Source organism: Topomyia yanbarensis, chromosome 3, assembly GCF_030247195.1.
Source record: "Topomyia yanbarensis strain Yona2022 chromosome 3, ASM3024719v1, whole genome shotgun sequence".
Taxonomy (NCBI): domain Eukaryota; kingdom Metazoa; phylum Arthropoda; class Insecta; order Diptera; family Culicidae; genus Topomyia; species Topomyia yanbarensis.
Genome location: NC_080672.1, coordinates 285,246,069 through 285,272,161, shown reverse-complemented (window position 1 = coordinate 285,272,161; position 26,093 = coordinate 285,246,069). Strand labels below are relative to the sequence as shown.

General features: G+C 35.9%; 1 protein-coding gene across 18 annotated transcripts in view; it reads left to right on the top strand.

The window, feature by feature from the left end:
- Nucleotides 1–26,093, top strand: part of LOC131693064 (uncharacterized) — a 94,275-nt gene that overhangs the window by 41,999 nt on the left and 26,183 nt on the right. For 14 of the 18 annotated variants that reach the window (XM_058980543.1, XM_058980555.1, XM_058980558.1 and 11 more), the window contains 3 exons: nt 21,621–21,758; nt 21,868–21,991; nt 22,194–22,214. In XM_058980543.1, coding sequence (XP_058836526.1) covers nt 21,621–21,758; nt 21,868–21,991; nt 22,194–22,214 — 283 coding nt within the window. The remainder of the gene's footprint in view (nt 1–21,620; nt 21,759–21,867; nt 21,992–22,193; nt 22,215–26,093) is intronic. The other 4 variants (XM_058980560.1, XM_058980554.1, XM_058980556.1 and 1 more) reach the window with 3 other exon arrangements.

Genomic DNA, 26,093 nt, shown 5'->3' with positions numbered 1-26,093 from the left:
TACTAGGTATCATGAACAAGTTTACGAATACATTAGTTATATTTCATGATTCCGTGAACTATTTCACGAGCACGGATATTGGATCGTGACATATATTAAGAATCATGAACCAATTCGTGAATATTATTTGATGATTTTATGAACTATTTCACGAGCACGGATATTGGATCGTACTTAATATATTAGAGATCATGAATTAGTTCACGATAATTGAATGGATTCATAAATAAAATTTTGAATTTCGTGAAATAGTTCACGAGAACATATCCAGAATATTTTGATTTTGTGAACTAAGACTCCTATATCAATGAAAATCATCACGAGTGAACCTCTGATTTTATGAATGATGTTCATAATGTTGTGAACTAGTTCGCGGATCGAAAATCGCATTGAAAATGACTTGGCGGAAACCGTGACTGAAGTTCATAATACAAAAACAAATATTTTCACTAAAATAAGCGTTATGCGGGCGTTACTGAAGGGAAATTGAACATAATTATAAAACATATGAGACAGGCACAATTGCACCGCTAGGTGGAATAAAACAGGTTTTGCATTTATCTATCGGTATCTACTGATATAAACATCGTTAGAGTAAGATGGTGCCCGACGCGTAAAAATGAGTGATAAAAGTATCATTTCGTTGAACCAAAAGTCTTACTCGGCAGCTAAATAACACTACTTTCTGGATAAATACATTTAAAGATAAATTATGATGTATAACTTCAATGTAGTAAATTATGAGTTAAACTGCTATACCGAGGCCGCAGAGAAATATTTTCTGTGGCGTATTCTCAGATACATATACTTTGAAATTAAAGATTAAAAAAATCGATTTTTTGAAACGCGAGAATAAAGGACCGCTTTTAGAACGTGCGTATTAAACACGTTTACTCCAGAAGTTTAGGTGCGAACAGGATCACCGGATTTTTTCGTTCGAGAAAGTTCCAATTCTTACTACGCTCGACTCGTAGCTCCCGGATGCAGTTAGTTGTCATGTGCGTTCTTTCTGTGCCCTCGATTTCGCCCCACAAAACTCTGTTACGATATTCTGTGTCGTAAAATCCCTGCCCTCATATTCTTTTGCCATTTTCCTCATGGGATTTGCCCGAATCTTACTTTTTATGTAAACGATAACTCTCGGAATTCGAGCTGACCTCGGATGACCTATGGACACCTTCGTGGATAGTGCTACTTTCTTTTCTCGGTCTAAACCCTTCTCACTCTCTACCGGGACACTTCTGCTACGACTGAAAAATCTTTCTACTCTCAACCTAAGAAAATCGTTCTCATTTATTCACAGCTTTCAACGGTATGAGTTACAGCATACATACATGCAAAGAAAACAAGGCATTGTATGATGGTGCAAGCAATATGCGGTAGAAATACAGACAAGAATTCCACCGGAACTAATTGGAACACTCGACTCGATTTGTATTTTCTACAAAATACGAGTATTCCACAATTTTCTGGATGCTTTTATCACCATAGCAGTTTATTTTGAACGAAGCATTCCATCGCATGTTGGCACAGGTGAAGGATGAACAGTGAGTCTAGTTATGTACGGTATACAAACTGGTCTCGATGGCGGATCCAAGATGCAGCTGTTCTCAACTCCTATTTGATAGTTTTCACTACGCCACCCGCGTTGGTAAGGCCAAAAATCGAAGAGGGTCAATTGTGGTTGTTTGGCGTATTCTTAATGTTCACATCATTAGTATTTCGGTTAAAAATCGATCGACACCCTCAATTGTCAGTCTTTTTTAATGTTTAAATCCATTTGATGCAAACATTATATTATAGCGGAGCTGCTTGATGGAACGATGGTTTCGGAACACGGTTTGCCCTGTATACGAAATGGGTCACCGGAGTTCAATCGAGCTAACACCTACCCAAAGCCTGGAACTAAGCCATTTGCATGAATAAATACATGTATTTATGAGTATCTTTGAGTGAATAGGTGAACTATTATTTTTTTTATAAAACGTCATGTTTATTGCATTTCGTTCGTATTCTCCATCGCGAGCACATGCAGCAAATGTAGAGTTGAGCAAGAGAAGACAGATGCTGCACTTTATATTTCGGCTATTCCTAACAAAACAAATGATGTAGCACTAATATACAAACGAAATCGTCATGAGTTGTTCGTTTAACAACACATGGAAACTATTTCTGCAATCTGCCTCTCGAAATGATAAGGTTTGCGGTTTTGAATTCTTGTTGGGTTATATACCTTTTTACCCTAATTATTTTTTTGAATCTTACCCGTCCACCTATAAACTATAAAACCCCTCCAAGCCTGCTCAATTGAGATGAAACGAAAACCGAAATAAAACGGCACCTTTCGCTGAACTGAGCTTGCGAGTAAATGCGATCAGCGGCGAAACGAGCAAAGAAAAGATAAATTAGCGATTGATGCTGCACGCCAGATTTTACTGTTCCACGGAGTATCGCCACATTTGATTGATTTTGTTTCGGAAATTGCACGAAAACGATTGCTGGTTGCCCTCTCGCTTTTCTTTTACCTTGTGTAACTCACAATATATAACTGTCGAGCATTACCACAGTGCAGATGATAGGAGAGTCTCTCGAAAGTGAAGGTGGGAGATGGGACCTGTTATTTTAGTATTTGGAGCAAACGTGACAAGCTGTCTAGCGAGGGTAGTATACGTTTTATTTTCTAAAACTAAAATCTAGAAAAGTTCCAATACTCAGCTTAGTAGGTAGTAGGTAGAGTGCCTTAAGGTTCAACTTAGTAAGCCTCGAAAAACAGCCATCTTTGAAAACAATTTTTCGACGGTCAAGATCACATAACTTTGAAATCATTAACTTTGAAGGTTTAATATCTTCGAAGAAGTTTTCTAACATGTAACTGTGCATGATTTGATACAAATTTTAGTGATTAATTCTCCTAATAGTAAATGTGGAGAATTAACTCTTCAAAAATATAAAGAAAGATACTACATCTTCAAAAATTGTAAAATACTTGGTACCTTCAGCAAAGTAGTTAATAATGTCATTTTAAACAATTTTGATGAAAATATGAAGGCTACAGGAATACAGCATATCGGAATATAAAACAATATTTAGGAATTTTGATTAACCCTTTATAAGGCCCAGAGTTTGGGGCTATTAATGAATGTTATATTAATAGAAACACGGTTCTTTCACTAAGTTTAGAATATATTTACATTTATTTCGTAACAAAAACTGTTTTGAAAATATAGTTGCTACCGTCCGTTAGAAAATGTCAGTCTTCCTAATGTTTGATGCGTTTCCTACGAGATTGGTGCGAATTTAAAGACAAATCGAGCTGGTTCAAAAATTCAGAAAGAAATGAAGGTGGGTTACTGGTTACAATCTGATTAATAGTAAGGAAAAGTTGATAAAAGTAGACCGCAGATTACAGACGTTCATTTATTCATTTTTTTTTCTTTAAAATTTTTACCACTTGCAACCAAGTTACGGATTAAAATAGTTGTTTTTACAAATTTGCATCACCAACTTATAGGGTCTAGTGTTTTTTTTTTCCAAAATCGAGCTAATTCTATTGTCCAAAAGAGAATTACCGAATTTTTATCAAAAAACACTCTTCGCCAATCTGTATCTCGATAAAAAGTAATAAGTAGAGTCGCCAGACTCCTAACAAGTAGATTCCATAAGATTAGAATACTTCTCACTTCATATTCCTGCGTTATGAACGAAACGAAAAGATGACTTTACAGTTGCCACTGCCTTATAAAGGGTTAAAGCCAGTTCTCTTCAATATAACTATTTTTTGTAAGCTTCTGAGATTCGTACCTTGAATGCAATGTGAATTTTATGTTTTATAAACCGCAGAAGAGATTTATCAAATACAGTATAGTCAGAATAACTTTAACTATATTTCGCTCTGAATATATGGAGTATTCATGACTTCAACAAAGTTATTCCAAATAGCATTCCCGAAAACTTTGCGGAAGACATTAAGTCTAAAGCCAAATTTGCTTGAAGACTAAATTTTCTATAATTATTTCAAGAAGGATTAACCATCAAAATTATTTTTTCAGAAGATATGCTGTTTTACGTTGTAAAATTCTTCAATGATATTTTACATCGAAATTTGACAGTTTCGAATGAATGTGATCGTTACCGTAAAAAAATTATCAAGAATTTATTTTAACCACTATTGCCCACAAACTTGAAAAATATTGAAATTTTTATTAATTATTATTTTAATTTTAAATTAATTAATAAAATTAATTTTTATTTTATTAATTTTATTAATTAACGTTTTTTTTCATCAACTTCCATATACTTTCCGAAACGTTATTCTTGTTATTAAGCATATTGAGTTTTTATCTCAACGCTACGCAATCTCAAAAAATATGTTTAGCAAATTTAGAAATGTATGCATGTTTTCGGTGAGCAATTTTATGTTTAATAGACAATCAACCCAGGCCCGTACGCAGAAACTTCTCAAGGGGTGGGTTTTGATTTTTTTACATTTCTTTTAAAGGAAAGGTATAGAGAAGCTCTCAAACGTTGAAGATTTTTGCCGAGGCTGGAGGGCCAAGTCTCGTGTGCTAATCGACTCAGTGCAGCAAATTGAGTAAATGTCTATTATCGAGAAGAAACTTTCAACAGACACCGCTAACTGCTGGTTCGTGGTAGTGTCGGATAGGTTTTTAGTAGTTAAACCTATTGACTAAACCTAAACCTCTGGTATCTCGCAATTCTCATCTATCCGGGGCAACTATTAGGTGCTACTTCAGTAGAGACTGTGCTCTTGCTATTTTTATTTTGTGTTAATCGTTCATGTTTTTTTTCCATTGTTGCTTTTTCTTGCTTCCTGTCCAACATACGCGGTATATCTGAGTTTTTCAGATCTACTGCAAATATCATCACCGGTTGAGACACAAATTCATCCAGAGGTCCATAATGATTTACATCTCTTTACACCCTTTTTCCCCGGGGTTCCTTTCCTGCTTGGCGCTACACGTTCCTATTTATCTGCTAACTGGAGCTGAGAGTTCCTTGGCGGTGGTATTTCTCCCGATACCGATGTCCGTTTTCGCGAGCCATTTAGCTGTCAGAAACTTCGATAGAGAGATCATCGGCGGTAAAATTTCTCCAGCCAACGATATTCCGATTTTCTCCGATTTCGTGTTTTACTTCCTTTCCTCCCGCTGACCGACCTTCGCTGTGTAACTAGTCTACTCACAATTGTTGCCAATATCGGAACTTATAGAAACATGGACCGATTCAGAGAAGCCGACGAAATTGACTTATATCCCCATCCAGCCACCATCGCAAGGTTTCCTTAGTTTCTTCAACGACTTGTATCTAGAGTGACCGAACTTAAATGACATTTGATGTGTCAAAACGGCTCGCAATATATCTTTTTTTTCTGAACAGGAAATTATTAAATTTTAAAAAGTAATTCAAAACCCTCATGGAAGGGGTTTGCATCCCTAAAACCCTGTCCTTGTGTGCGGGCCTGAATTGACCTATTCAAACTTAGCTTCCCATTCAAAATATTGTCACTAATCCATATTTTTGAGCATCTCTTCGGAAAAGAGCTCATAATAATACGCGCAGTTATTGTATTTTATATTGATGTAATTTGACAACTATGGGATCTCGGCTAAGAGATACGTTACAAGGTCCCCTACTCACAATTTTCCGAAAGTTCTCATGATGTTTAAAACATTAGGTTCTCAATGTAGTGATCAGACAATGTTCTTCCAAAAACATTTTGTACCATATTTAATTAAATTACTCAGCATCAATTACCTTTTTTCAACCCAATTAATTTTGGTTTGGTGGCGGGGGGCTTAACTCCCAAAACTCCCCGCTGGCTACGCCACTATTGACATTTATCACAATATGAAGGAATAAAAAATTTTTTTTTGCGGTATCCCAATAGATATAGAAGCATTTCAAGACAAACAAGTCAATTACATAAAAAGTTCAATAATTCTGCAATGGTTGAGATTTGATGGTACCTATATATAGAACAGGTTTTTCCCCAAATAGTTCTTAACCTATTTGGGGTTCCCCAAACTTTCTTAACCTTGAACCAAAAGTCCTGTGTGAACGAGAGGGTATCTTTTCTAATACCAGTTTATGACAAATCAATGTTTTAAAGTAGAAAATTAAAATTTTACGACATCTTAAGAAATCACTAAGAATGATAGCTTTGAGTGGAATAAACTTGACGATATAGTTGATTTATGAACATGAAGAAGGTGTGATGAAATTTTTTTGCTCCTTACCATGTCGAAAAGGTTCCCGTTTATTACTATGTCAATTCATAACTCATTTCGACACATTTGGTTGTTTTGGACTCAGTAGCTAATAAACTTTTGAACTGCTCAACGGAACTGTTCGTCTTTATGCCAGAAATCTGGATTTCGGATTCTAATACTATTTGTAAATTTTCAATGTATCCCAGTAATATGGGTGTCGAAAATCTTGAAACTGTATAAGAAGTCTGCTATCTTATCGAGAGCGACCGTTCCGGGATAAAATATTCTGAAGAGGTTTCATTACGGTAAGAAGCCGACTTCCGAAGAAATTAAAATTCATTCTGCGCTTATATTGTTTGTGTTCTACTGATATTCACAAATAGTGTCTCAGTACTGGGGCCAAAAGTCAATCAACTTGGGATATCTAGGCCTGCTCAATATAGTGCCAGTTTGATCTCCAGATCAGCTAACGCCAATTGTTTATCGGGTATATTACTATTAATTACATCAATGCTTTTTTCGAACTAACTTATTTTATAAGAATTTCTATTGAACGGTCACATCGTTTGGAAGAAAATAATCAATTACTTGATTCAATATTTAACGTGTAATTCTCTCACAACGGTTATTCCTCCGGCAGTCGCATCATTATACACATTTAGGCGATCGCCTGCAGCTCTAAAACTAAGTACACAACGCGACTTCCGGAGGGTTGATAAATCGGGAAATAATTGAATAACTGATTTCTCCAAATCACACCGTCAATCAAACCAGACACCACAGGCAGATTGGTTTGCATTAGGCACTTACGCTGATTGCTTGAATAGCTCTAAATTTGTTCGGCAAATCACCAATTGTTTAACTGTCATTATGCTGCTGCAGCTGACCACGGAGGTGATCGGCGCGGTATAGGTGATGACTTGGTGAGGTTTTCTTTTTGCCTTTTCGTGTACCGGTTTTCCCCTTTCAACGCCATGTGCCGGGAAAGGAAAACAGCAATCGACGAAAATGTATTTCAATCGTGCGCGATCTTTTTGAAGCGAAGGAGTGCAATTGTGCAGCAGCGGCGGTACGCGAATCAAGTGAACCATTGAAATCAAATTGAATGCTGTTTTAGATTATAGATCTAATATCGTGAATTAGTGATACACGTTTTCGTGTACTTGGCAATTTGTACAGTGAAAGCTAAGTTCAAAAGCGCGTGCTAAGTGAAACAGAATATTATTGCGTGTCGCTAAAGCTTTTAGAAGAAAGTAAAGTAAAAATTGTAGTCAGAGTGAGTGCTTGGCGAATTAATTAGTTATTCAATAAAATTACATTGCTAAACAACATGAAACACCTGTAAAAGAGGTGTCATGAAGAAGGGTGCGAACAAGTAGCTGTATGTGATCATTATTAACTGTAAAATCGAATGGAAGTGAATAACTGTTTACTGTAGATGGTTAACGAACCGTATAAACGAGCACCTTTTTTCGCACAATTTATTGATTCTTTTATCGCACGTTTGTGGACTGCGTGAGTAAAATACCGAGTCAAATTATGTCTGCTGCCAATGAGCCAGTAGCATAATGTTCCCTATGCTCCTTTCAATATAGTATATGCTTGCATTTTGACATGAGGCAATGTGCTTATTTAGGCTCTATTAGGGAAAAGTGTGCATCACACGGCTTTAAATCGATCGAATGACTATAAATGACTATTAGACCGTCAACAATTTTCATTATTTTTTCGGAACACTATTAATTCAAATGGTATTTGACTCCACTAACCAAATCCCAAATATGCTATTTTCCGGTAGCTCTAGCTCACCCCAAAGAGATTTCATGTTTGTATAGTAATATATATATATATATATATATATATATATATATATATATATATATATATATATATATATATATATATATATATATATATATATATATATATATATATATATATATATATATATATATATATATATATATATATATATATATATATATATATATATATATATATATATATATATATATATATATATATATATATATATATATGGCAAATCTTAAATTGAAAACTTTTAATTCAGTAAAAATCCCACAGTGACTTTGCTTACTTGAAACCCTAATGCAACATGGCTTGTTTTATTACGAACAACTTTGTTAATGGTTTAATATTGATTCGATATCCTTAAAAAAGTTATTATGCTTAATTTTTAAAAATATAAATTTCAGAACATGTGTGAGAAAGAGAGGCAATACATAACTTTGTATTAGAAAACCTTTTTACACCTCAAACTGGATATTTGAGACTTTTGTGATACACAATATGATTCTGGCGCTTTGTACTGAATATATTATTACCATAGCCGATTGTTCATATATTTTTACAAACAAACTTAATAATTCTAATAAGTAATCGAACAAGTTTATATTTGGCATAATTTGGCATATTTTTACTTTGGCATATTATAAGTAATGTCTTATCACACTGGTAGCCCGAGCAAATTCTAATTGGTTCAAACACCATACAACCCCATAAAAATACCATGAATATGGTCCACACCAAATTTTACAACCACCAAATCACCATGAAATGGTATCAAAACCCACCAATACACCAGAATATGGTTTTTAAATGGGATCCTCTGGACTATAGTGATTTCATGGGTTGAACCCATTCCAAACACTATCAAAACACCATGCAGTGAGGGTTAATTTGGACCATAAGTATGGGGGAATTATGAATTTACGTTTGCTCCGGAGGAAGGTTAAAAGTATTTTGAGCCATTTAGCTCCCAGCTTTGTCGCGATCTACTCGGATCAGAGCTGAAAATTTTCGACAGGTTTGCTTGAACTTGAAGAAGGAACAAATCTCAAATCATGCCATACTATATTCAAACTGCAGTTGTTAGTTGCATCATTCATTGAAACAGCCACGCCGCTCAATCATTTTCCATTCATTTTCAATTTCATTGGTCCTGTGAATATCTCTCTACTGAGATACTGACTAGCATTTTCAACCAAAACTGCCTGAACGTACTTTGCATTGTTAATTTATGCTTGAAAATGCTAAACATGTCAACAATTAATCTAAACTGGTCACCACAAAGCAGATATCGGCTTTGTTGATGAATGAAAAAGCATCAATTTGAAATGAAGGCGTTCGGTTGGCTAACTTCAAAGTGAATGATCAAGGGAGGTTTTGAATTTGAATCTTGATTGCGGTAGATTGAACTGAAAGTTCGCATCCCTGACTCGAATAGTCCCTGGTAGTAAAACTACCCTACACCGACTGAGAGCTTCCCGACGGCGGAATTTCTCCCTATGACGATGCCCATTTCATTGAGGCACTTAGCTCCAGGTTTTTTCGCGATGTGCTCGGACGGTCCCTGACGGTGAATCTACCCTAGTTCTCTGGAGAGGTCTCCGGCGGCGGAATTTTTAGCGTTCCCGATATCTGTTTCTGCTTTCAGCCAATTAGAATCCCCCGGCGGTGGATTTATCTCGATCCCTATGCTTGTTTCCGTGAGTTGTTTAGATCCCCGCTTTGTCCTAATCTACTCGATCTAGTCCAGTGCAGTGGACCTAGGTACACTGAACGGACTAGTTATTAGGTGCCGAGGTCTGTCCGATTCCTGGTGGAACATTGCTTCCGGTTTACTGGCGCTCCAAACACACTGCAATTCGAGGTCTGCCCTTCCTTGACCATGATGTTCAATATGTGCTCATTTTGTTTGATATTCAAAATGTTCATGGCACAAATTAGAAATAGCTTCCTTTCTTACGAAAAGAATATTTTTCTTATTGATTTCATTTTTCATACTTATTTTATGATATTATGTGAGAAAGGACGAACCCTCCCTCCCCCTTAAAAAAGAATTTGTAACATATTTTGAAACTCCCCCCATATGCCTTTACGTAATTAGTATAGTGACCCTTAGGTTCGTGGCTCTCGAGCGCTTGTATAAAGGTGCACAATTTTAAGGAGAAACGCCAGGCATTATTTTTTAATTATAGCCTTCAAATTTCCTGTTATCTTTCCAATTAGCTATTATAATATGTATCTTCTTGAAAATCTTACACAGTGTCACTGATAGAAAAGATTATCACAAAAAATCAGTACTCACTACTCGAAAGCTTGGATGCTTCGTTTTCATCTGAGTATAAATTTGAAATGTTCTATCGGGGGGTCTAGAACGTTTTTGTTTTACATTTTGATGATCATTTTTAAATAGTTTTCAATGAGTACTGCTAAACAGATATCTCACTTTTGCGTTGCGTTACGTTGCGTTGCGTGGCGTTACGTTGTGAAGATGATTTTGGCGGATTGCACACTAACTTCATCATGTTTGACTGCTGATTATCTAATAAGAGTTGCTTAGAAAATGGTAAGTAGGAATTCATACCAATCCGACTCATATTAAAATCTCAACAACATGATAGCCATCATTGCCGGCCGCCCCCATCTCCATGGTTCACGGGGAAGGATAAAGGATAAGGGGGGGGGGGGAGTGTTGATGCTCCACCTAATTAACGAAAGAACGACGATTCATCAGTCTCTTCCATAGGTGTCGCGGAGTTGGTGGTTTGGAAGGGTATAAGATCTAAGTTCGCTACAAGCAAGCGATGCGACCTGTAAAGCATATTTTATTAGGTAGTTGTTTAGTTAGTCTTTGAGTACACGATCACCCGAAAAAGAAGAGATCTTGTTTAGTTTTTGGTTCTTTTTAAACTCTGGGCCATTACCATAGCCGATTGTTCATATATTTTTACAAACAAACTTAATAATTCTAATAAGTAATCGAACAAGTTTATATTTGGCATAATTTGGCATATTTTTACTTTGGCATATTATAAGTAATGTCTTATCACACTGTTAGCCCGAGCAAATTCTAATTGGTTCAAACACCATACAAGCCCATAAAAATACCATGAATATGGTCCACACCAAATTTTACAACCACCAAATCACCATGAAATGGTATCAAAACCCACCAATACACCAGAATATGGTTTTTAAATGGGATCCTCTGGACTATAGTGATTTCATGGGTTGAACCCATTCCAAACACTATCAAAACACCATGCAGTGAGGGTTAATTTGGACCATAAGTATGGGGGAATTATGAATTTACGTTTGCTCCGGAGGAAGGTTAAAAGTATTTTGAGCCATTTAGCTCCCAGCTTTGTCGCGATCTACTCGGATCAGAGCTGAAAATTTTCGACAGGTTTGCTTGAACTTGAAGAAGGAACAAATCTCAAATCATGCCATACTATATTCAAACTGCAGTTGTTAGTTGCATCATTCATTGAAACAGCCACGCCGCTCAATCATTTTCCATTCATTTTCAATTTCATTGGTCCTGTGAATATCTCTCTACTGAGATACTGACTAGCATTTTCAACCAAAACTGCCTGAACGTACTTTGCATTGTTAATTTATGCTTGAAAATGCTAAACATGTCAACAATTAATCTAAACTGGTCACCACAAAGCAGATATCGGCTTTGTTGATGAATGAAAAAGCATCAATTTGAAATGAAGGCGTTCGGTTGGCTAACTTCAAAGTGAATGATCAAGGGAGGTTTTGAATTTGAATCTTGATTGCGGTAGATTGAACTGAAAGTTCGCATCCCTGACTCGAATAGTCCCTGGTAGTAAAACTACCCTACACCGACTGAGAGCTTCCCGACGGCGGAATTTCTCCCTATGACGATGCCCATTTCATTGAGGCACTTAGCTCCAGGTTTTTTCGCGATGTGCTCGGACGGTCCCTGACGGTGAATCTACCCTAGTTCTCTGGAGAGGTCTCCGGCGGCGGAATTTTTAGCGTTCCCGATATCTGTTTCTGCTTTCAGCCAATTAGAATCCCCCGGCGGTGGATTTATCTCGATCCCTATGCTTGTTTCCGTGAGTTGTTTAGATCCCCGCTTTGTCCTAATCTACTCGATCTAGTCCAGTGCAGTGGACCTAGGTACACTGAACGGACTAGTTATTAGGTGCCGAGGTCTGTCCGATTCCTGGTGGAACATTGCTTCCGGTTTACTGGCGCTCCAAACACACTGCAATTCGAGGTCTGCCCTTCCTTGACCATGATGTTCAATATGTGCTCATTTTGTTTGATATTCAAAATGTTCATGGCACAAATTAGAAATAGCTTCCTTTCTTACGAAAAGAATATTTTTCTTATTGATTTCATTTTTCATACTTATTTTATGATATTATGTGAGAAAGGACGAACCCTCCCTCCCCCTTAAAAAAGAATTTGTAACATATTTTGAAACTCCCCCCATATGCCTTTACGTAATTAGTATAGTGACCCTTAGGTTCGTGGCTCTCGAGCGCTTGTATAAAGGTGCACAATTTTAAGGAGAAACGCCAGGCATTATTTTTTAATTATAGCCTTCAAATTTCCTGTTATCTTTCCAATTAGCTATTATAATATGTATCTTCTTGAAAATCTTACACAGTGTCACTGATAGAAAAGATTATCACAAAAAATCAGTACTCACTACTCGAAAGCTTGGATGCTTCGTTTTCATCTGAGTATAAATTTGAAATGTTCTATCGGGGGGTCTAGAACGTTTTTGTTTTACATTTTGATGATCATTTTTAAATAGTTTTCAATGAGTACTGCTAAACAGATATCTCACTTTTGCGTTGCGTTACGTTGCGTTGCGTGGCGTTACGTTGTGAAGATGATTTTGGCGGATTGCACACTAACTTCATCATGTTTGACTGCTGATTATCTAATAAGAGTTGCTTAGAAAATGGTAAGTAGGAATTCATACCAATCCGACTCATATTAAAATCTCAACAACATGATAGCCATCATTGCCGGCCGCCCCCATCTCCATGGTTCACGGGGAAGGATAAAGGATAAGGGGGGGGGGAGTGTTGATGCTCCACCTAATTAACGAAAGAACGACGATTCATCAGTCTCTTCCATAGGTGTCGCGGAGTTGGTGGTTTGGAAGGGTATAAGATCTAAGTTCGCTACAAGCAAGCGATGCGACCTGTAAAGCATATTTTATTAGGTAGTTGTTTAGTTAGTCTTTGAGTACACGATCACCCGAAAAAGAAGAGATCTTGTTTAGTTTTTGGTTCTTTTTAAACTCTGGGCAGCCGGACACCGAGAGTATCCTATGTTCCGTAAACAAAAGCAATTTGAACTTCACACGGCCGACCGTGGAAGTATTACCTAAAAAGTTAATCTTATCTGCGTAATGGGCCGGATCACTATTTATTGCAACAGCATTTAGACAGAATTCGCTACTTCTTCTCTACGATATATTTATTAGGTTGAAAACTACCGAGTGATAACACATCATACAGGCAAAGAGTTATGATAGCGCGAGATGTTATAAATCAAGGAAAGTATTTATTATTTTCCATATCGGATTGTTTGTTTAATACAAGTATACGAACACTGAAGAGAAATATGAAGGATTGTTAACCTGATGTTGTTAGCAATAACGGAGCTTGAAATTAGGTTCATAAAAACAGACAGGCGAATTTTCAATACGTCTTGACCCGTGATCATCGATACTAGTCAGATTAAAGTCTTATTATGGGTAATTTCCGATCAACTATTTATTTTTGCGGCAATGTTTTCTCGACTAGATCTGTTCGGACCCTCTCATTCTGCTACTATCGGCAGAAGGCTGATAGCACCCAGTCGTCGCCGGTCTAAGGACCAAATGTCATCAATAGACTTAGATTCGCGTGGAGGCATGAGATAGGAAACTTGTGAGAATTTTGTTATCCCACCGTTTGACGACCTTCTAAACAGATATATAACTTTTAGGAGGTTAAATTAGTGAACACACAGTGTCACGAGAATGCACATCTTACGGCAAAATAATCTATCAAAGGCATCATTTGCACCATTTAGCCAGTTTCGCTTTGTTAATTAAGTGCCTTTAAATTCAATAAACGAAATGTTTATTTCAATTTTTTTTTCGAAATTGTAAGTACGGGTTAACACACTCGGCCCAACTAGCTCAATTCAATTTTTTCTTCTTCTTTACGTTACCTAATTAGAGGTTTATTTTTTTATTGGAGTTAGTAACCTTATTCTATGTTAAACAAAAATACAGAAAATATTACAACAACAAAATTATACTAACAATAATATAAATTTTTACAGAGTCAGATGAACAAACACAAAATTACTTACGCTTACACACTAATACTTACACTGCCCATGATCGCATATCAGTCCCATAAAGATAGGAAATCCCATAGAAAACGGGACAAATATGCGATCATGGGCAGTACATACTACAAACAAGTTCCAACATATATGCCTCTCAATAGTTACAAACCAAAAGGGACGGTAACAAAATATATTTTTGCTCGAGATTCCTATATAACATACAAACTTCTATTATTGTTCTATGAAATCTTCGTACAGTGTTACCTCAGTGTGTTAGTTGGTTTTAGTCTTTAATTTCATTGAAAACTACGAGTTTTGACACTATCGAAAGACTTTCCTTTTAAAAACACATTTAAGCGCAGTGGTCCATATTTTAGCAAAACATATATTTTCCGCAAAAACATTTCATGCTATCTGTTATCTAGTCTGCGGGAAAATGTTTGAAAGCAGAGAGGTCTATCTTGAGGTGTTACCTGGTTGTAGGGTTTGTTTATACGTAGCAATTCTATTGTAGCAAATATGGGGAAGTTGAATTTTAAAGTGCACTTCTATTCTATTCTATTCTATTCTAACCCTTACACAGCCAGTATTGAAAAGCGTCCTGGAAAACACTGCAGTTATTCTTTAGTGTTTTTCTTGTCAACATTAATATTTGAAGCATATTATAATATGTCGCAAATATTAAAACGGCCAGGCCTACTGTGCAGAGTTGTGTTTGAAGATGTTTCAATATTATACGGCAATTGAATTATTCACTTAATGAACAATTCAACCAACGAATCGTTTTGAAACTTTAATGAGGAAGAAACGAGGACAACTGTACCGACCGTTTCAGATTATTGGGGGTTAGGATAAAATGTTGGGAGTGACTTGGCTAAGAAGGTTAATGTCACTCCTTTGGTCCTTTGGGATGGGACAGAGGTATTTACACCTTGTCCTGGCTAAAGAGCCTAGGTTAAAGCGCCTTTTCTCGCTCTGGGAATATTAGCAATAAGTACATAATTCCTCAGAATTAGGAAGTCATTGCAAATATTATTATCTTCTGATTAGGGACGCCAATCTACGTACCCTAATCTGTGTGATATTTATTGCCTGCTACAATACTACTGCTGTTGCTGAAAACTGAATAGTGATCTAGGAAGTTTGAGTACTTGGTTAAAATTTATTGATTGAGAAAAACCCAATGAACAGTGATTGGGTTAATTTTAAGTTGTATAATAATGTGTTAGAACGTGTCAGTGAAATTAAATAGGAGTAATGATAATTGAAAATCTAAATTTCAAAGAACACATCGACTACACTATCAAAAAGATCGCAAAAATATGGAGTTCTGTGTCGGTTAATTAATTTTACACGTTAATTCGAATATTGTTTTCCAACTTTGTCCCACTATTGCGGTGTAGTGATCGAATGCGGTAATATAAACTCTTACAAAGGAATCAAGGGCAAATGCGGAAGGAGATATACAAAATACAACTGACTCTGAGATGGACAAGTCGTTGCTCTTTCCGGTGCCATAATGTACGCTATTTAAATATATATTAAAAAAAACTCATAAATAATAAAAACGGTACAGATACTTAGCAATATTAGTGGTCCATTTCGATACGAAAGTTTATTCGAAACAGCTGTTTTCAGTCAATCCGAGCGGACTGCGTTTCCCGTCCGCCATTAATCGAAACACTGAAGTAATCCTACCGGATCTTTTGAAGTTCCTCTTCCAGCTTGAGTGAAATCTGTTACTTCTTCCAGAAAGATTAAACAAATAATCCTTCATCACGATGAAATTTAGCACTCAACTTTTCGCAAATGAACCTTCTAAAAATTCTTTTTAAGCTACGGTTACAAAAATCTTCTACAATTGTGACAGCCTAAAAATTTTCACAACCGCTTGAGGCAAAGCCTACTTTTCGAATCCCGAAGTTGAATTTTAAAGTGCACTTTATCAAAAATAATTAAACAGATTTTCATTTCATTTCTACGATAAAAAGGATCAAAATACTCCAAGTACAGGCTCAAAGGTCTGAGACATCTGAAAATTATATAATGTTATATGATATCAATTATTCATCAAATTTCAAAAAATGTTTTAAACCATTAGAAAAAACAATTAAAAACTTGTCTCATTTAAAAGAAAAGCAAATTTCCGAATAGTTAATACATCAGCGATATTGATTTGTTTGTGGTAATATTGTTCTACCAGAGACAAAAAGACCCCGAGTATAAATATTATTCAAATTTAAAATTTGAATTAACGCGAAATTGGATAAATGTCAGTCATTGGTGTCATCAGCGACCGGAATATGAAACGAAAACTGAAGGCGCATTTATGTATGCATTTCAAGATGAAGGGTCTTCGACAATTGAAACGCTGTTTGGGCTTCTGAGTAGATCTTACTTAATAACGTAACAACACCATTGTTTTGATACTGTATGTCTAGAAATGCATTCCCCTTAAAAGTGAGTTATCTTCTGAGAACTATTCTTTAAAAAGAAATCTTCAAAAATAAATATCAAAATGTTAAAAAATAAGTGTTCTAGACCCCCCGATACAACATTTTAAATTTAATCTCAGATGAAAGAAAAGCATCTTAGCATTCGATTAGTGAGTACTTCAGCGATACTGATTTTTTGCATAAATATTTTTTCTACCAGAGACACCGTGCATAGATTGAAACATGAATCTTCTCTATGATATGTTGCTTTTCCATTTTCATCGCTAGTAACTCTACCTTAGGGTGTCTCTTGCTTTTTTGGAAATCCTACGCATATCACTTTCCAGTAAATTTTTAATTTTAATTTTTTTTTTTTTTTTGGTGAAAACCAATGCATGGTTCAGAAGGTAAATTTAGTAGGAATTTTGTGATTTTACTAAAACTAAACCACTTAACCTTATTATTGGTCTTTGGAGGGGTCCACAAACTACAAACACAGTTTGTGGATCCCTTCTTTTTGCTAAAACAATAATTATGGTGGTTCTAATTTTCCGAGATAAAAAAATATACTTTTTGATCATTCTAGCCAAACGACATTCAGCCAAGTTGTAGAACGACCAACTTTAGAAAAGTTTGCTGAAGCTTTGTCACATTTTTAACATTTCTCAACAAATGCAAAGCCAAAAGTTAGGGTGTTTTTTAGGAAAACTGTTTTACTCAAATAACTTTTGCGTTATTGATTAAAAACTGAAGTAGTCTTCAGACAACTTTAAAATTGTTTTGAGGCGAATTATTTGTTTTATGGCACCACATATCTAACTATTATGGTTGAAAAGCTATGAGCCCTTTTTAGCCAAAAATGGGATTCTTTGGTATACCAATATCACTCTTTGGTGCAAACAAAAGATAATTTTTTTTTTCAATTACATATAAGGTAAAATTTCGAGTTTTAATTGAGCAAAAAAGGGCGAACGAAATTTTTTAAAATTTCACAAAATTGATTTAAAAAAATCGATTTTTGATTTTATAAGTACTTATAACTTTTGAATAGTAGAAGCTAGACTTTTGAGTATAAGAAAAAAATGTTCGCCTCCAAAACTCTGAAAAATATTTAAAAGATATGTTGAAAAAATGAATACTGCAAAAGTTGTATTAAAAATTCGATTTTTGGTAAATTGACCCATGGTAGTATGTTTAAATTACTTTTACTGTTGTAGCTTTGTTTTCATGATAAAATTTTGCCTTTTACAAGATTTTTCAATTGTTTTAAGTGGTGGGTAGGGTGATTCTAAATTTATTCAAATCGGAAAATAACTTTTTTAATGGTTTGAAATAAAGTTTCGAAGTCTTCCTAAAAAACCTATTTTAATCCACCTAGCGGTGCAATTGTGCCTTTCTCAATTATGAATCACGAGAATGTGTGCGTTGTTTATATTCATTAAAAGAGTTCGAGTTCTAAAATTTTGAAAAAAACAGCCACGGTAATATTGCGAAATCGGCAAAGTCCCAAAAAGTCGATTTTTACAAAAAAAATTTTTTTCGGGATAACATAAAATCTCGACGTTTCATGCATTTTAAAGATGTTTGGCATCAAAAATACGAATTCGATTTCTGAAATTTCATGGGGTCCCCCCTTTGAAAAAAAAATTTGAGTTCCGGCTTATATGGGAATTTCATATGTGACCGGACGATTTAGTCTATATTTCCGGACCCATATAAGCGATCCGTACGAAATTTTATAGACATCTGTGGGGATATTATAGCTATCATTTGGAACTAAGTTTGTGAAAATCGGCCCAACCATTTCAGGGAAACTGATGTGAGTTCGTAAATTTTGAAAGATGGCCGCTTTTCCCGGGCACTTCCGGAACCGTCTATGGTGGTCAATGTAGTCAACGAAAGTTTGGTTGGCCGTCGGTGACCTAGAACAGCAAATTTAAGTTGTTTGAGAGACATTTTAGCGAAATTTTTACCTTTTTTGCTTTCATCGGAGTATCGGTTTGAATCACAATTTGCTATGTGATCGCACGCCACAACCTGTAACTCCGGAACCGGAAGTCGGATCGGGATGAAATTAAATAGCCATTTACGGGGACGCAATACCTTTCATTTGAGGCCAAGTTTAGTCGAATCGGTCTAGCCATCTCCGAGAAACCGATGTGACTGTTATTCTGAATTTAGATACTTCCGCCGGGGCTTCCGGAACCGAGGATGGTGGCCAATGTGGCCAAATAGACTTTGAATGGATGTTAGTGACCTAATACTACAAATCGAAGCAGTTGTGGTCATATTTTGGAAAATTTTTCACCTTTATACATTCATTGCAGAATTTATTAAAATCGACATTTTCTGCGTGTTCGTACTTATCACCCTGTAATTCCGGAACCGGAAGTCGGATCAATTAGAAATTCAATAGCAGCCTATGGGAACGTTGCACCTTTCATTTGAGACTAAGTTTGTCAAAATCGGTTCAGCCATCTCTGAGAAAAATGAGTGACATTTTTGGTCACATACACACACACATACACACACACATACATACATACATACACACATACATACACACACACACAGACATTTGCCGAACTCGACGAACTGAATCGAATGGTATATGTCACTCGGCCCTCCGGGCCTCCGTTAAAAAGTCGGTTTTCAGAGCAATTGCAATACCTTTCTATTGAGAAAGGCAAAAACAAGAAAATCAAATTTTTAAAAACTTTTTCGAAGACACTGAAACTTCTTGTCTTGTATTTTACAAGAAATTTACCAAAAAATTAGGGTGTTGCTTAAAAAATGGATTTATTTATATAACTTTTGCAGCTATTTTGAAGGAGAACATTTTGTCTTAGTATACCGAACCTCTAGCTTCGTTCGTTAGAAAGTTTTATACTCTTTTTACTAAAAACAAACTATTTTTTTGGTAAATATTACAAGATATTTAACCTTGAAATGAAAATATTTAGTAGTTGATGTTTAAAAGCAAATTATGCGCCAAAACACAATATTAAAGTTGTATATTGGGTACTTTAGTCACAGACTAACAGACATAACACTTTAAAATCAAGCTTCGCACGCTTTAACGGTCATTTTAAATATATTTGTAGTTGGGACTGTGGCCACATTTGAAATTATGGTGCCACTGTCATATGAAGAAACATACGGGGGATAGACCACTAGTGAAAAATTGCTCCCAAACCTGAGGGGTAACCCACCAGTAAATGAGTGTTTGGGACCGTGAATAAAAGGTGGAGCTAGTGTTCTGGGAAAATTGTCGGATCGATGTTTTTTGAGGGAATTTCCTCATAGTGTTATGTCTGTCAGTCTGTGCTTTAGTGTAAAATAAAACTACGGAAGTTATAGAAAAAACTGTTTTTTAAGGAACACCCTAAAGTTGATATTTGAATTTGTCCTGCAATGGATAATAAAAAAGATAGAACTTGCGTGTCTTCAGCAAATTTATGTAAAATGTGTTATTCTACAACTTCATCGAAGACGGTCAAGTTCTATTTCGAACGGCTAAAAAGCTCAAGTTTAAATCTTGCTATAATTTGAACCACCCTAGCTTCCGTTTAAACGAAAAGAAGAGCCAAAGTACAACAGCTTCCCTAAACAAATTAAAAGGATAAGTGATTTAGTTTTAGCAAAAAACTAAAATTCCTGCTAAATTTACATTCTGGACCTCTGTGCAATGGGTATAATGTTTGAGCGCTAACAGTTTATTTTCAGATGTAATTCGAAATATTAAAAATTAGTATCTAAACAAACTATTTTAATATTTTTTCTGTAGCGAACGTGTATTTATTTTACAACTATAGTATAATAGGTTCTTGAAAAACTCAGATTTTCGAATCATTCCCAAACATTTTAATTCGCGTTAGCCACCATCTAAGCAGCGCATCTCTTAACTACATTCATGAAAATATTACGTAATTCATATATGTCGGCATTTGGTTCAGTCAATGTATAGAAAAATCCAAGAGCTAATAAGAAACAAAGACCATATTATTTAACACCAGTTATAGGATTTTCACACATAATTTTTCACAGTACTGCAGTATGCTGGTCTAATTTTTTTATTTATAATTTTATATGGTTTTATATTTTATATATTTGCAAGCTGCTCAAAAAAGTATAAGAGAAAGAATTTAACAAAATATCTACTAACAAAATTGAATTAAATTAAATTAATTTTAAGAGTCCTTTATTTTAATGCATGCAATCCTTGTAAAAACTGTAAGCCATCTGGTGATGGGCAAAAATTTATGAAGTATGAAGTGTGCAGAAACCAAAAGGGTGGTTTGAACAGTATTACAGTATTACTGAGCGAAAATTTATCCCTTTTCGATAATGATTCGACCCATTTTCGAACTCGCGCTCTTATTTATCACACGCCTAAAAATGTCATGACTTGTTGGGTTACACTCCCGCCAAGAAAATAATATCTGGTTTCAAATTAACGCCAGCAATTTTCATTCTGCAGTCACCATTGGCGACCATTCATGAATTACGTAACGTAAACATTGCCCAGGACTATTTTAATACTTAACGACATATATTTTGTGCCTCAAAAATTGAATGTCTCACCAATCATTTTTTCAAGTTATTCATTGATGGTCCATCGCTTATTTCAGAATTTGCGCGTGTATGATAATAGTTTCACTAGTAGACACACTAAATCGTATTTTTATTGGAGTTGGTATAGCCAGTCATTAACATATACAATATAGCACCTTCATGATTTGCCAGTAAAAGCTTTCGGCAATTCTAATGAAATCGTTGCACAATCTCTGTCTCTGTCTCTCTCTCTTTACAGCCCGGTCCCATACCTGGTATGCGCCCGCCTATGGGAGCTGGATCTCATCAGCCTACAAAATCCGCCAACTCAATGGGTTTCATAATGCCACTCTACACCATCGGTATTGTCTCATTCTTCATCTACACAATACTGAAAGTAAGCACTTTGGGGGTTGTTTTCGGCACTTCTCGATATCATAATGATTATATGCGATCGGATCAGCTAATTTATTATACTGTTTCATCTCACCTGTTTTACGCAATAGCTCGTATTCAAGAAAACGCCAACCGCGCCTTATCCGGAGATTAAACCAGACCCGACCTTCAGAAATGAGGTATTCGCAACAGAGCAGTACATCAAGCGACCCGAAAGTGGAAACACGAAGCTAGGTATGTTCTTCTTAGAAGTTTCCCATACTTCACCCAGTCACATAAAATGCACCAATTCAGAGCTAACAGTCGTACATATAAATTTGCATTCAGCTAATGCCATGCACTCACATGACTCTTTCATTCAATATAACGCAAAAAACCATAGTTACAACGTATACGTTCATTAATACGATACTACTTACCTTACACACATGCATAGCCTGGAAAGATCACAGCGCAAGTAAGATGATCTTAGCTTTTGTTTTTCTTTGAATCCAGATTCAAGACAAACAATAACAAATAAAGACATTTCAAGAAAAAAAGAACTTGTACCTGTTTCTCCACGTACCCATAGAACGTACATCTGGGCGAAACCACTATCCACTCCAAAATAGTTATTCCAAATTTACTAGTGGGGACCGTTTAGCGAACTTGACGAAGCATGAAATGTTTTTATTTTACAATTATTTTACATCCGACAGTAATTAGTGCTCTTTTTCATGCGAGTATGTTTTCCATGATTTGTTTTAGTTCCGAAAAAATATCTAGAAATGTCCTTTCGAAATGTTTCGTACAAAATATTTAGATGAAGGAGATTATGATGAATTCTGTGTACTCAAATAACTTTCCAGCGGAACTAATGTCTAACGTAAGCAAGGACTGTTGAATGTTTGGTTCCTCTTTGCACAAAAAAATCTCCGTAGAATAAAACTAATAGTGGTTAATATCTGATTTTTACGTGTTTCGTTCATAACTGTCCCTATTTTGAAATCTTGAATAATCAATAACGTTCTGAAATAGTTTTTTATCCTAAGTCCATAAATTGAATGTCTCCTACAATCATCAGCAATAATAATTATGGAGTTGAATAATACATTACTAACACAAATTTATTCAGTTGCACACATAATTAAATGTCAATTCTTAGTTTCAAGTTATTCAGGAATTTCAGTCGGGTGCGCTAAGTAGGAGTCTATTTGATTCACTATGTTGCGTTAGTTCGAAGGCGGCAACGCTGTTATTTTATATTCAAAATTTCTTAACCCCTCACAATCACAGTTTTGGGCTGTCAAAACATTTTGAACCGAAAATGCTTCAAAATTGTGTGATGTGATGTGTTTCTACCACCTATTGTTGCAGGACCATCGCCCTCAGCACTAAGCAGTCCTAACACAACAATTTCATCAAGCATTACTCACTGACCCTAATCAGCATATTACTGTTTGAAGTGCCAAAAAGGAGTTAGGTGGTTGGTAAGCAACTTCGCTTACACGTACCACGGGAGCATTCGAAGAGGGAAGGAGAATCTCCTTCCAATAACAAGATCATATAAGTCAATCGCAATGCAAGCCATTGTAGTGAACGGTAGCTCCAATAGTTGTGGAGAAGAGCCCAATCTCCACGAAATGTTAGCAATAGGAAGCTGGCTACTCCACTCTTCCTGTCCAAATGCTTCAAAAGGGTTCAAACCTCATTTTCAAGCCTAAAATATGCACTTTTCTGCTACAGATATCCGTCCAGTGCTAGTTGGCACGGAGGTAAGAATGAATACAATCACGTAGTAGGCGTCTGGTGCGGGTCGACATCAAACCGAGTAGCTATGATGATGATGATGATGTTGTAGGGTGGTTGGCTTACATGACGAAGCTGTATTATGATGTCTCAAGTTTACTCCAAATCATCGGCAGTACACATAAAAGTGACATAGGCAGGGAATTGGGAATAAAAAGAGCGGCTAAATTTGGATATTGAACACGTTTAACGACAGATATATAAGGGACATATAGGGCAGATCACGGTTTGCAACTACTTTCTGAGCTGCAATTATGGAATATTCTATTCAGACCCGAAATGAACCCAATAAATCAAATCTGACCCCACAATATTTAACGCATGCCCAGACAACGGGCTCTGTATTGGGATAACCATGATCACAAGTACAGGAACTGCTTTCAATAAGTCTAATATGATGTAGATGCGCATCATGCGTTGACGTCCTTGGGTACGAATGTGACCCCGTTGGCTTCGTATCATGTCAGTACAACATTTTAATAGTGGCACATAGGGTTCGTCGCCGTGCGGATGTGGACGGTAAATGGATTGTCCGCACCGCAACCACAAAAAAAAATTATAAAACCGCACCGCTTACCGCAACCGCACTTTATTTACCGCACCGCACCGCGCTGTAATGCGGTAAATGCGGTAAAATTTTTATATTTTTAAAAATAGTGTTGAAAAATTGTTCATTTGTGTAACCATATATAATAAAATGTTTTTCTTATTCACACGAAATTTAACTTTAAGAGACTCCTCAGAATGTAATGTTTATGAATAAAATCAACTTTTGCATTTTCTATTAATAAAATTCCGTTCATTTCAAGGCAAACATTATACATTCAAAAACGTACTACTGCAGTAATACGAAAACTTTTATTTTAGCAACCCTTCAGTTAATTGAAAAAAGAGGAATAAAAATGTAATAAGAAATGAAGTTGCATATTTTTTTTTTCTTTAAATTTTCATATTTTCAATGTTTTTGACATATGAAAATGAAATGGATGATTTTCGCATTTACGTAGTAAAAACAACCTTTCATTCTTAAAGGAATTTCATAAAAAAAATAAAGTCGAAATACCATTACTTCTATATTATAGTAGCGCATATATTTTTTTACATTTTAACGACATTCAATTAACTAGAGATTACTGGGTAGGGAAAGGTATGAAAATTAGAGCCATAGTACTCAAGTGAGAGCAAGGATGTGAAGTACACAGATCGGAAAACTAGAAGTGGCAGGTTAATTAGAACAGGTTTAATATTGTACGGGCTTAATCTTTGTCTTCTGTTAATGAGGGTCGAGCTTGGGCAGTATAACTACGAATCACCCGAGTTCACTAACATGTGTCCTGATAAAGGTAGACGTGTCTATCTTTGCCGTGACAACCGAGTTTTCCGATCTGTGTACTTCTCATCCTTGCTCTCACTTGAGTACTATGGCTCTAATTTTCATAACTTTCCCTACCCAGTAATCTCTAGCTAATTGAATGTCGTTAAAATGTAAAAAAGAAAATCTGAAATAAAAAACGGAAAAAAGTAGCGCATATATTCCAATACAGTGAAATAAAAACATATTGTATTTCATCAATAAGAACGTCGTCATATTTGAGTGATGCACTTTTAAATTGGATTTAAGAGTACAAATTTATTGTTTTTAAATGATCTAATGATTTTGTCTCTATTTGGATCTTGCAATTTATGTATTTGAAATGGTTAGTTTGTGAAGTTTTACTTAGAAGTATAAAATAACTAGTGTCCAAAAGATATAGTAAAAATAATAGCGTCAAATTATTTCGGACACAGCTAAATTTTCTTCCGTAATAGCAGTCTGTATACCAATTTAGAATAATCAAAATTATCACCTTATCAATTTTTTTTTGCGGTGCGGTTGTGGTAAAACCGCGCGGTAAAAGCTCTTTCCCGCACCGCATCTGCGGGAAAAAGTGTCTTACCGCACCGCAGATATTGCAGTTCGGGTGCGGCAAAAACCGCGCGGTTGCGGGAATTACCGCAACCGCGACGAACCCTAGTGGCACATATCCGGCCAGAAGAGCGAAGGGCTCTCGTATTGCTTCAACAAAAGAAGCAGACGCTCCTGAAGACACTCCTTGAGGTAGATCTCGCGCTTACGGTCCCGGTAGTCATAAACGGCGCATTCTGCCACAAGAACAGATCGCTTGCCAAATCATATATTTGTTGGCAAACTTTGAAAGTTTCTGTATCCCTCCTTCCTTCGGAACATCAAACTTGTGCTGGGTGGTGAAGGAGAGGTGGTAAAAATATAGTGAAATGGTCTTTTTAGACCATTTATGCACACAAATACGATCAAAGAGACATAAATCACGGGAAATGAAGGACATTGATCAACGTTCTATTAATAAATGGATTTGGAAGTTTCTATTATTTAGATATGGTTTTTAGATTATGTGTGTAATTGAACCATCATTCATACCTAAGCTTTTGCCCTCTAACTACTGCAATGCTTTTATCTCTGCCACAGCAATTAACTCGTAAACCTAACATTCGTGATTAAGAACTATATCTGTGAAGCCTCTAACTTCAA